Source organism: Nerophis ophidion, linkage group LG23 (genome assembly GCF_033978795.1).
Source record: "Nerophis ophidion isolate RoL-2023_Sa linkage group LG23, RoL_Noph_v1.0, whole genome shotgun sequence".
NCBI lineage: Eukaryota > Metazoa > Chordata > Actinopteri > Syngnathiformes > Syngnathidae > Nerophis > Nerophis ophidion.
The window spans coordinates 21,521,973-21,535,148 of record NC_084633.1 but is presented as its reverse complement, the minus strand read 5'-3'; the positions used below and the strand labels follow the sequence as shown (position 1 = coordinate 21,535,148).

Below are 13,176 nucleotides of genomic sequence, written 5' to 3'. Positions count from 1 at the left end.
AGATATAAAAATAACTAAAAACTTGTTGGAAAACAAACAAGTGATTCAATTATAGATAAAGATTTCTACACATAGAAGTAATCATCAACTTTGGGGATTGTAATAGAGATCCATCTGGATTCATCAACTTACTTCTAAACATTTCTTCACAAAAAAAGAAATCTTTAACATCAATATTTATGGAACATGTCCACAAAAAATCTAGCTGTCAACACTGAATATTGCATTGTTGTATTTCTTTTCACACTTTATGAACTTACATTCATATTTTGTTGAAGTATTGTTCAATAAATATATTTATCAAGGATTTTTGAATTTCTGCTATTTTTAGATTATTTAAAAAAAAATCTCACATACCCCTTGGCATACCTTCAAGTACCCCCAGGGGTACGCGTACCCCCATTTGAGAACCACTAGTATAGGGTTATGGTTTAGCTGTCCATTTTCTGATGATACAGAAATACAGAATGTCCAGCAGAAGTATGTGCTCCAATCTCTCTATCACAAAAACAACTGTTTTAAAAATGATTGGAAAGTCAAGACAGCCATGACATTATGTTCTTTACAAGTATATGTCAACTTGTGTGTGTGTGTGTGTGTGTGTGTGAGTGTGTATACATACATACACATATTCAGTCAAGATCAAATGTTTACATACACTTGTAAAGATATATATATTAGGGGTGTGGGAAAAAATCGATTCGAATACGAATTGAATTGTTTTTAATTTTTTTAATTTTATCCATCCAACAAACCACTACACAGCAATACCATAACAATGCAATCCAATTCCAAAACCAAACCTGAGCCAGCAACACTCAGAACTGCAATAAACAGAGCAATTCTACTAAGTCACACCTACACTGTTTCAATGTCCACATTTCTCTGTTGATGCAATTGTTGATGACTGAAGTACTGATATCAACCAAAGCTCCTCATCCCACCCCCCGGATTGTAAATAATGTAAATAATTCAATGTATATACTATGATGATTAACTTGTGTGATGACTGTATTATGTTGATAGTATATATTTGTACCATGAATTGATGAAGGTGGACCCCGACTTAAACAAGTTGAAAGACTTATTGGGGTGTTACCATTTAGTGGTCAATTGTACAGAATATGTACTGTACTGTGCAATCTACTAATAAAAGTATCAATCAATCAATCAATCAATCAATTGAGAGGAGACACAAACACCAGACAGAACAAACCAAAAATAGTGAACCAAAAATGAATATTATCAACAACAGTATCAATATTAGTTATAATTTCAGCATAGCAGTGATTAAAAATCCCTCATTGACATTATCATTAGACATTTATGAAAATAAAAAAAAAGTGTCACAGTGGCTTACACTTGCATGGCATCTCATAAGCTGGACAACACACTGTGTCCAATGTTTTCACAAAGATAAAATAAGTCATATTTTTGCTTCCTTTAATAATTAAACTTACATTATTGCAATCAGTTGATAAAACATTGTTCTTTACAATTATAGAAGCTTTTAAAAAAAAAAAAACTATTACTCTGCTAGCATGTCAGCAGACTGGGGTAGATCCTGCTGAAATCTATGTATTGAATGAATACAGAATCCTTTTGAACCGGAAAAATATCGTTTTTGAATCAAGAATCGAATCGAAAAAATCGATATATTATCGAATCGTGACCCCAAGAATTGATATTGAATCGAATCGTGGGACACCCAAAGATCCACAGCCCTAATATATATATATATATATATATATATATATATATATATATATATATATATATATATATATATGTATATATATATATATATATGTATATGTATATGTATATGTATATGTATTATTAGTTGAACCTCGGATTCAGGAGGAACAGTGTGGTTTTCGTCCTGGTCGTGGAACTGTGGACCAGCTCTATACTCTGGGCAGGGTTCTTGAGGGTGCATGGGAGTTTGCCCAACCAGTCTACATGTGCTTTGTGGACTTGGAGAAGGCATTGGACCGTGTCCCTCGGGAAGTCCTGTGGGGAGTGCTCAGAGAGTATGGGGTATCAGACTGTCTTATTGTGGCGGTCCGCTCCGTGTATGATCAGTACCAGAGCTTGGTCCGCATTGCCGGCAGTAAGTCGGACACATTTCCAGTGAGGGTTGGACTCCGCCAAGGCTGTCCTTTGTCACCCATTCTGTTCATAACTTTTATGGACAGAATTTCTAGGCACAGTCAAGGCGTTGAGGGGTTCTGGTTTGGTGGCCACAGGATTAGGTCTCTGCTTTTTGCAGATGATGTGGTCCTGATGGCTTCATCTGACCGGGTTCTTCAGCTCTCACTGGATCGGTTCGCAGCCGAGTGTGAAGCGACCGGAATGAGAATCAGCACCTCCAAGTCCGAGTCCATGGTTCTCGCCCGGAAAAGGGTGGAGTGCCATCTCCGGGTTGGGGAGGAGACCCTGCCCCAAGTGGAGGAGTTCAAGTACCTAGGAGTCTTGTTCACGAGTGGGGGAAGAGTGGATCGTGAGATCGACAGGCGGATCGGTGCGGCGTCTTCAGTAATGCGGACGCTGTATCGATACGTTGTGGTGAAGAAGGAGCTGAGCCGGAAGGCAAAGCTCTCAATTTACCGGTCGATCCATGTTCCCATCCTCACCTATGGTCATGAGCTTTGGGTCATGACCGAAAGGATAAGATCACGGGTACAAGCGGCCCAAATGAGTTTTGGTCTCTCCCTTAGAGATAGGGTGAGAAGCTCTGCCATCCGGGAGGAACTCAAAGTAAAGCCGCTGCTCCTCCACATGGAGAGGAGCCAGATGAGGTGGTTCGGGCATCTGGTCAGGATGCCACCCGAGGTGTTCAGGGCACATCCAGCCGGTAGGATGCCATGGGGAAGACCCAGGACACGTTGGGAAGACTATGTCTCCCGGCTGGCCTGGGAACGCCTCGGGATCCCCCAGGAAGAGCTAGACGAAGTGGCTGGGGAGAGGGAAGTCTAGGCTTCCCTGCTTAGGCTGCTGCCCCCGCGACCCGACCTCGGATAAGCGGAGGATGATGGATGGATATATACATATACATATATATATATATATATATATATATAATGTATATATATATAATGTATGTACATAATATGTGTGTGTGAGCAGTACATGACCAATCATATCAAGATAGTAATATAATTATTTTTTCTTTCCAATCTAGCATGAATACCACAGTGGCGCCTTTGCTGTTTTCTGACCAGTACCTGCAGCTGTCCACCTCCTTGGCCTCCTCTCTTGTGTCAGGCCTTGGAGAGCACTACACCTCCCTCATCTTGGACCTAAACTGGACCTCCCTGACCCTCTGGAACCGAGACATGGCCCCTCATGTGATTATATTGAAACAAAGATATCCCCCCCAGTTGACAAGAGTGTAACTTAGCTGTATACGTCTACTTTTTCATACAGGCCCATGCAAACCTCTATGGCTCTCATCCCTTCTACATGGTCCAGGAGGAGGATGGACTGGCACACGGGGTGTTCCTTCTCAACAGCAATGCCATTGGTGCGGACTTTAAAACACATTATTTTGCCATTTTATTATTCTAAGAGTGTATTCCTCCCCAGAGGTGATCCTGCAGCCTCTTCCAGCTCTGACTTGGGTCTCTACAGGTGGAATCCTGGATCTGTACATCTTCATGGGTCCCGATCCTCAGACTGTTCTACGACAATACCTGCAAGTCATTGGTACAAGTCATGCGACTAATCGTGTTAAAAGAGACATGTTTAAAATGTGTTCATCCCCAGGGTATCCCATGATGCCTCCTTATTGGTCATTGGGCTTCCACCTGTGTCGCTGGGGATACACGAGCACTAACGTGACACGGCGGGTGGTACAGAGGATGCATGATGCTAACTTACCCATGGTAAATGAACCTAATACTGTAAAAAAATATATACCGTACTTTCCGGACTATAAGGCGCACATTAAAAAAAATTCTCAAAATTCAACAGCACGCCTCATAACCCAGTGCGACTAATGTAAGGAATGAGTTTGGTTGAGCTTACCCACCTCCAAGCTATTTTATTTGGTACATGGTCTAATGATAAGTCTGACCAGTAGATGGCAGTCAAACATAATAGATATATGTAGACAGCACTGTGATTGCAATATGTCTCAAGTAAACAACACCAACATTTGAAATGTTCCGTTGAATATATAGAACACTACACACGGTGCTCAAAAATCCATCAAAATGTTTTAGTACGACTTTGGTAAGCTATGAAGCCGCACCGCTTGATCGATTGTTGGTGCATTAAACATAGGAGTATTATTATGGTGTTTGTTTAAGGTAAAGCATATTATAAAACTTTTCTTAGCTTCTGGTACCTGCTGATGTGTATTTAGGATCTATAGAAGTCCTGAAAAGTTGCGCTTGTCCGCCTTTGTAGTCTGTGATGACACTGTAGTCGATAAGCTTCTTCTTCCTCTATCTTCTTATTATGGGACATTCATACTGTTGGATTTGGTTGTCTTTTTATTTCCTAGTCAGATTTTAGAACAGCTAAAGTGAGAGCCTTTTACATAGACCTTGAATTTGGAATGTTGGAATGAAGACATAACAATCCCTATCTCAACTGTCCAAAGTAGGGAGGAGAAGAAGAGGGGCGGGTGAGAGTGAGTGAGGAGGGAGAAACTGCCATTTTGAGATCAGATCAATTTGGACCGAGCTTTGAAATGTTGTATCTAGATTGATCTCTCAAGGCGCTTTGGTAAAAAACAACCTCTGTCTATGATTGATTTAAAACCAGCTTATGTGTCATCAAACAATCTGGGGGCGTTGACCGAAAGAGGAACAGGTCCGAAACGCAACAATCCTCCACTGTTGCCATTCCTAATATATAGTAATGTAAAGTTCTTACTTATATCTGTCAGTAAACTAGCCATGAAAGCACTAAAACATATCAGTGTAGTGAGTTGACATTATTCACCCAAGGAACTTTACCAGTTGGACGGTTTTTCACGGGACTCTGCGGTTGTTTCCAGATGAGGAGATGCTGCTCCGGTATTGAGTGAAGTAAAGTCTGAATGTCATTAAAACAGTCAGCGCCACCTTTTGACACATCTTCCCCTCCCGTCCTTGCACGCTACACCGCTACAACAAAGATGACGGGGAGAAGACGCTGCCGAAGGTGAGCCACATAAATAAGACCGCCCACAAAACTGCGCATCCTGAAGAGACTGTCAGAAAGCGACTTGAAGATGATGTGTAAAACATCATCTATGCAACATTTTGAGCAAAGAACCACCATTACATGTTATGTAGACCACAGGAAGGTCTTTTACATTTAGAAAAAAAAAAAAAGACTCCTTTAATGCGCCTTATTATCCGGTGCACCTTATGGTCCGGAAAATGCGGTAGATAATGAATAATTACTTCCATTTTATATTTGATCATTTTTATTGTGTGATCTAATATAGTATCTGTCCAATGACAGAGTATTTATCTCCATATGTTGTTTATTTATATACTGTTTAAAGCTTTCAGAAACAAAGAAAAGCCTAATTAACTACATTCAATCACAGAATGTTTTATCCACCATCCATTTTCTACCGCTTGTCCCTTTCGGGATCATACATACGGCGTGGTGCGGTTGGGAGAGTTGCTGTGCCGGCAACCTGAGGGTTCCTGGTTCAATCCCCACCTTCTACTATCCTCATCACGTCCGTTGTGCCCTTGAGCAAGACACGTCACCCTTGCTCCTGATGGGAGGTGGTTAGCTCCTGGCATATGGCAGCTCCCGCCATCAGTGTGTGAATGTGTGTGTGAATGGGTGAATGTGGAAATAGTGTTAAAGCGCTTTGAGTTCCTTTAGAAAGGTAAAAAACAAAAAATATAATTTGTTATTTTTTATATTGAATTATCCTTTATAAATGTATTTTAATATGTCCTAATGTATATATATATTTTTAAACAGTATAAATAAATGTTATAGTTAATATTTTTAAAGTATAAAGGGCATTTTAATGGACATTTATTTTTAATGCACAGAATAAAGTTTATTACTATAATGAACAGAATTTATCTAAAGTCAATTAAAGCCCATTTTTAATATTGATGGAATCATACATTATTAGACAATATAAAACATGATTGTGTTTTAATTACTGGTGTATATATAATTATTAATGCTTTAAATCAGATTAATCACGCGATTAAATTTGGATCAATCCTGATTAACTCCAGGTTGTTACTTGCTCGGTTAAATTAAAAAAAAAAAAAGACCTCAATTTTATTTCTGTGGATCGCAATTGTATTGTCAGAATGTGATCCAAGAGCATTTTTGGGGCGGTATAGCTCGGTTGGTAGAGTGGCCGTGCCAGCAACTTGAGGGTTCCAGATTCGATCCCCACTTCGGCCACCCTAGTCACTGCTGTTGTGTCCTTGGGCAAGACACTTTACCCACCTGCTCCCAGTGCCACCCACACTGCTTTAAATGTAACTTAGATATTGGGTTTCACTATGTAAAGCGCTTTGAGTCACTAGAGAAAAGCGCTGTATAAATATAATTCACTTCACTTTTTGAATTGTTTTACTTGAACATACGAGCCCTGTTTCCATATGAGTTGGGAAATTGTAAATATAAACGGAATACAATAATTTGCAAATCCTTTTCAACCCATATTCAATTGAATGCACTACAAAGACAACATATTTGATGTTCAAACTCGTAAACTTTTTTTTTTTGCAAATAATTAACTTAGAATTTCATGGCTGCAACAGTAGTTGGGAAAGGGCATGTTCACCACTGTGTTACATCACCTTTTCTTTTAACTACACTCAATAAACGTTTGGGAACTGAGGAAACTAATTGTTGAAGCTTTGAAAGTGGAATTCTTTCCCATTCTTGTTTTATGTAGAGCTTCAGTCCTTCAACAGTCCGGGGTCTCCGCTGTCCTATTTTACGCTTCATAATGCACCACACATTTTCCATGGGAGACAGGCCTGGACTGTAGGTGGGCCAGGAAAGTACCCGCAGTTTTTTACTACAAAGCCACACTGTTGTAACACGTGGCTTGGCATTGTCTTGCTGAAATAAGCAGGGGCGTCCATCATAATGTTGCTTGGATGACAACATATGTTGTTCCAAAACCTGTATGTACCTTTCAGCATTAATGGTGCCTTCACAGATGTGTAAGTTACCCATGCCTTGGGCACTAATACACCCCCATACCATCACACATGTGTAAGTTACCCATGCCTTGGGCACTAATACACCCCCATACCATCACACATGTGTAAGTTACCCATGTCTTGTTCACTAATACACCCCCATACCATCACACATGTGTAAGTTACCCATGCCTTGGGCACTAATGCACCCCCATACCATCACACATGTGTAAGTTACCCATGCCTTGTTCATACACCCCCATACCATCACACATGTGTAAGTTACCCATGCCTTGGTCACTAATACACCCCCATTCCATCACACATGTGTAAGTTACCCATGTCTTGTTCACTAATACACCCCCATACCATCACACATGTGTAAGTTACCCATGCCTTGGGCACTAATACACCCCCATACCATCACACATGCTGGCTTTTACACTTTGCGCCTATAACAATCCGAATGTTTTTTTTCCTCTTTGTTCCGGAGGACACCACGTCCTCTGTTTCCAAATATAATTTGAAATGTGGACTCGTCAGACCACAGAACACCTTTCCACTTTGCATCAGTCTATCTCAGATGATCTCAGGTCCAGCCAAGCCGGTGTCGTTTCAGGGTGTTGTTGATAAATGGGTTTGGCTTTGCATAGTAGAGTTTTAACTTGCACTTACAGATGTAGCGACCAACTGTAGTTACTGACAGTGGTTTTATGAAGTGTTCCTGAGCCCATGTGATGATATCCTTTACACACTGATGTCGATTTTTGATGCAGTACCGCCTGAGGGATCAAAGGTCCGTAATATCATCGCTTACGTGCAGTGATTTCTCCAGATTCTCTGAACCTTTTGATGATTTTACGAACCGTAGATGGTAAAATCCCTAAATTCCTTGCAATAGCTCGTTGAGAAATGTTGTTCTAAAACTGTTTGACTATTTGCTTACAAAGTGGTGACCCTCACCCCTTCCTTGTTTGTGAATTACTTAGTATTTCATGGAAGCTGTTTTTATATCCAATCATGGCACCCACCTGTTCCCAATTAGCCTGCACACCTGTGGGATGTTCCAAATAAGTGTTTGATGAGCATTCCTCAACTTTATCAGTATTTATTGCCACCTTTCCCAACTTCTTTGTCACGTGTTGCTGGCATCAAATTCCAAAGTTAATGATTATTTGCAAAAAAAAAAGAACATCAAATATGTTGTCTTTGTAGCATATTCAACTGAATATGGGTTGAAAATGATTTGCAAATCATTGTATTCTGTTTATATTTACATCTAACACAATTTTCCAACTCATATGGAAACGGGGTTTGTATATTTCATTTTCACCAAACTTGGTAATAATTTGATCTAAAGTCCAGTTAGTGGGTATTTTGATAATAAAAGTGCCAGTGAGTAGACCAGTCTGAGTCTCTTTACTCATCTTTGCATTGACCTGATCACTGACTCTATAACAACCTGTGAATAATCTGCATGTATACATTATGAACACAATATTTTTTGCTGATTAATCACCTGAGTTAAGTCATTATTTTTAACAACCCTACTAATACTAATAATAATAATAATTATTATTATTGTGTGCAGTTATGAAAGTAATCTTCCAAAATCCTTATTTTTGTATTCTTGCTGCTGCTAGGATGTGCAGTGGAACGACCTTGACTATGCAGCTAAAAGCCGGGTATTCACCTTTGACCCTGTGCGCTTCAAGGACATTAAAGACATGGCGGAGGAGTTTCACCAAAAAGGACTGAAGTACATCCTCATCCTGGTAAGACAAAGCTTACCTACCAACTAAACCAGGGGTCACCAACGCGGTGCCCGTAAGGACCAGATGAGTCGCTCAAATAGCAGCACTTACCAGTGAGCTGCCTCTATTTTTTAAATCGTATTTATTTACTAGCAAGCTGGTCTCGCTTTGCTGGACATTTTTAATTCTAAGAGAGACAAAACTCAAATAGAATTTGAAAATCCAAGAAAATATTTTAAAGACTTGGTCTTCACTTGTTGAAATAAATTCATTTTTTTTTTTTTTACTTTGCTTCTTATAACTTTCAGAAAGACAATTTTAAAAATGATTTTAGGATTTTTAAACACATACACCTTTTTACCTTTTTAATTCCTTCCTCTTCTTTCCTGACAATTTAAATCAATGTTCAAGTAAATTTAATTTTTTTATTGTAAAGAATAATAAATTCATTTAAATTTAATTCTTCAAGAATATTTCTGAAATATTTCTTCAAACTTATGATTAAAATAAAATAAAAATTATTTTGGAAAATCTAGAAAATCTGTAGAATCAAATTTAAATCTTATTTCAAAGTCTTTTGAATTTCTTTTAAAATTTTTGTTCTGGAAAATCTAGAAGAAATAATGATTTGGTCCATTTTGTTATATATTCTAACAAAGTGCAGATTGGATTTTAACCTATTTAAAACATGTCATCAAAAATATATGTTTATTGTGAGAAATCATTAAGATGAAGTGAAGTGAATTATATTTATATAGCGCTTTTACATAGTGAAAGCCAATATCTAAGTTACATTTAAAGCAGTGTGGGTGGCACTGGGAGCAGGTGGGTAAAGTGTCTTGCCCAAGGACACAACGGCAGTGACTAGGATGGCTCGAACCTGCAACCCTCAAGTTGCTGGCACGGCCGCTCTACCAACCGAGCTATGATGATCAGTGTTTCCACAAAGATAAATATCATTAATTATTAATAATAACATAGAGTTAAAGGTAAATTGAGCAAATTGGCTATTTCTGGCAATTTATTGAAGTGTGTATCAAACTGGTAGCCCTTGGCATTAATCAGTACCCAAGAAGTAGCTCTTGCTTTCAACAAGGTTGGTGACCCCTGAACTAACACATACAGTATGTGCCAGTAAGACCCGTTCCTATGTACCGTCTCACCTTAGGACCCAGGGATCAGCACCACGAGTCCTCCAGGAACTTACCAACCCTTTGACGACGGACTGAAACGAGACGTGTTTATAAAAAACGCTACAGGTCACCTTCTGATCGGGAAGGTCAGACATTCCTTTTTGCCATGTGTCCACTATAGTACTGTATATAAGCCAGGGGTGTCCAAAGTGCGGCCCGTAGCTAATTGTTTACCGGCCCGCCACACATTCTGGAAATGCAATTGCAAAAAAAAAAAATCTATATATATATATAAAGTTGAATGAGGTGAAATCTAACTAGAAAAAGTTTTTTTTCCTTTGTCTGTCTTTATTTTATTTATTTTATATATTTATCTATCTTTATATCCCTGTAATATTTGTCTGATCTTGAATGGGATTGTGCTGAAAATGTTTTATTTCCCCTCAGGGATCAATAATGTATTTCCGATTCTGATTCTGGTTTTTCTTTTTTTGCAATTGCTCCAAAAAAAAAAAAAAAAAAATCTATTTAATGAATTATTGACATTTACAAGTCTCCAATTATTTCAAATATTTCACTTTAAAATGTTTTATGTGGAAAATATTGCATATATTGTGTGGTTGCCATATAAGAACATCAACATTTTCTTTGACAAAAGAGCTTAAAACAAACAATAATAGTTCAAAAGTATAATCAACATATATATCTGAACTGATCTTGTAACTTAGGTGTTGAAAGTTAAAAACAAAACCTAATAAAAATGTATCACTTTATGAGATGGGCACCTTTTGGATCCAAAATATATTTAATGGGATTTTATTTATCTTGTCACTGTGATTACTCAAAAAAAATAATGAATTACAATCAATGGTGTCCTGCATTATTGATCTTTTTAAGGCTTTAATTACTTCATATCAAACATTGCTTTCTGAATTTTTTGGGCAGCGGGGGAAATACTGCATATTTCAGTTTTATTTTAAAAAACCAAATTGTCTTTGACAGAAAAGGCATAAAACCTTTTTTTTTTTACTTAATATCAACATGAAGTTGATACACTGTAGAGATTTACTGTAAGCGTTGAATAAAAAACATTTAAAAAATGACAATTTAACTTGTTTTCAACATTTTAATAACTGAACCCTTTATGGTGCCTGGAAGCCCTAAAGGTAAACAAAAAACAAAAATCCACAAACCGTATTCCCTTGAATATAAATATAATATGATATAAAATGTAACATATTGTACTTCGTCACCCTGCTCACAACACCGCAATAAATAATAAAGTCAATTGTGCGTGCTGAAGCAAAAAAATAAACAATCGGTAAATATATTAAAAGTTCTTTAACCGCCGCCGGTGCGGCAACAAATATGCCATACAGAAAAAAAGTGCCCCATTTACACACACATCACAGAAGGGGAAAAGGAAGTCGGTAAAATAAGAGCAAATTGCCACAGCTAATTTACTTTGGCATAAAAATGTAATTATTGCACATGTTGCTCCAAAAGTTGTATGTACCTTTCAGCATTAATGGTACCTTCACAGATGTGTAAGTTACCCATGCCTTGGGCACTAATACACCCCCATACCATCACACATGCTGGCTTTTACACTTTGCACCTATAACAGTCCGGATGGTTCTTTTCCTCTTTGTTCCAGAGGACACGACGTCCACATTTCCAAAAACCATTTGAAATGTGGACTCGTCAGACCACAGACTATTTTTCCACTTTGCATTAGTCCATCTTAGATGAGCTCAGGCCCAGCGAAGCCGGCGCCGTTTCTGGGTGTTGTTGATAAATGGGTTTGGCTTTGCATAGTAAAAACTTCTCTAGGCAATGAAATAAAAGCGAACTTGTTTGTTTTTGCATTAAAACTCCTTATTGTCACTTTAACATGTTAACGAACCCTGGCTGCAGTTCTGTTAGATACTCATCTGGACTGTGGAACCATTGGCACACATGTTATGTTAGAAACTGACATTTGGGCTTTATGTTTCTTTTTAGTGTTTTATTTTTAATGTTTTGTATTGTGTTTTTTATATGTTTAATGGATCTTAAGGTCTGCAATAAAGATTGATGATGATGATTAAATTGCACTTACAGATGTAGCGACCAACTGTAGTTACTGATGATAACTCAATGAGGACAACCTTCTTCTTTGTAGAAGTATATAGTATGCGCCTGCCTTGAATTACTGCCTGGTCAAACTCATGACGTCACGACTCACGAGTGACACTTCCCCTGTCGTCATTTTCAAAGTGGAGGAGGCTGATTTCAATACCGGAAATTTAAAATCACATGAAGGGAAGAAGATTAAGAGCTATTCAGTAGGATTTAAGGTCCAAGCTTACATCACACTCAAATTTTACTGCATTCCTTTGGTAAGTGCCGGAGTGAGAAGAGGTTTTAAAATAATTAGCGCATGCTTACTTTTACCGCATGCCTTTGGTAAGCGCAGGAGTGAGAAGAGGTTTTAAATTAATTAGCGCCCCGGCGGCAATTCAAAGAAATACGGTATTTTGTTATGGTTTGAAAACTGAAAAATATCAAAATGGCCATCGCATGCTTCAATTTTTTCATGGAAAAAGTTTGTACACCCCTGGTATAAGCACGTTCCCTGTCTGTGCATTCAGGTTTGGCCTGGTCCCACGGCATTCCCGGACTTCACCAACCCGGAGACACGACACTGGTGGGAAGACTGTATTAGGACTTTTTATGCCCAGGTGCCCGTGGATGGATTGTGGATTGTAAGGACACACACACACACACACACACACACACACACACACCTGGTCTGCACTCACCAAGCACAACACGCAATATGACGGTGACTTGTGTCCGCTCATAACTGAGACCTGTCCTGTGAGTTAACTTTACTTCAATCTCCCACACAGGATATGAACGAACCCTCCAGTTTTGTTTCGGGCTCATTGGAAGGTTGTCCTGACACAGATGTTGAGAACCCACCTTACACACCAAGTAAGTTTACTAAATCCGTCTGGCCTATTGCATATTCCAAAACCACTGGCACACATGCCATTGAAGTTGTCACATTGTTTAAATGGTAAATAAGAACAGAATACAATGATTTGCAAATCCTTTCAACTTATTTTCGACTGAATAGACTGCAAAGACAAGATATTTTATGTTTGA

General features: G+C 38.5%; 1 protein-coding gene across 4 annotated transcripts in view; it reads left to right on the top strand.

Annotated features, from left to right (window-relative positions):
- Positions 1-13,176, top strand: part of gaa (alpha glucosidase) — a 50,904-nt gene that overhangs the window by 2,477 nt on the left and 35,251 nt on the right. For all 4 annotated transcript variants that reach the window (XR_009803953.1, XR_009803954.1, XM_061885256.1 and 1 more), the window contains exons 3-10: positions 3,185-3,350; positions 3,430-3,526; positions 3,589-3,708; positions 3,769-3,887; positions 8,780-8,911; positions 10,059-10,169; positions 12,657-12,770; positions 12,918-13,002. Coding sequence is in view for 2 of the 4 variants with exons in the window: in XM_061885256.1 (XP_061741240.1) it covers positions 3,185-3,350; positions 3,430-3,526; positions 3,589-3,708; positions 3,769-3,887; positions 8,780-8,911; positions 10,059-10,169; positions 12,657-12,770; positions 12,918-13,002 (944 nt within the window). In the remaining 2 variants the exon portion in view is untranslated. The remainder of the gene's footprint in view (positions 1-3,184; positions 3,351-3,429; positions 3,527-3,588; positions 3,709-3,768; positions 3,888-8,779; positions 8,912-10,058; positions 10,170-12,656; positions 12,771-12,917; positions 13,003-13,176) is intronic.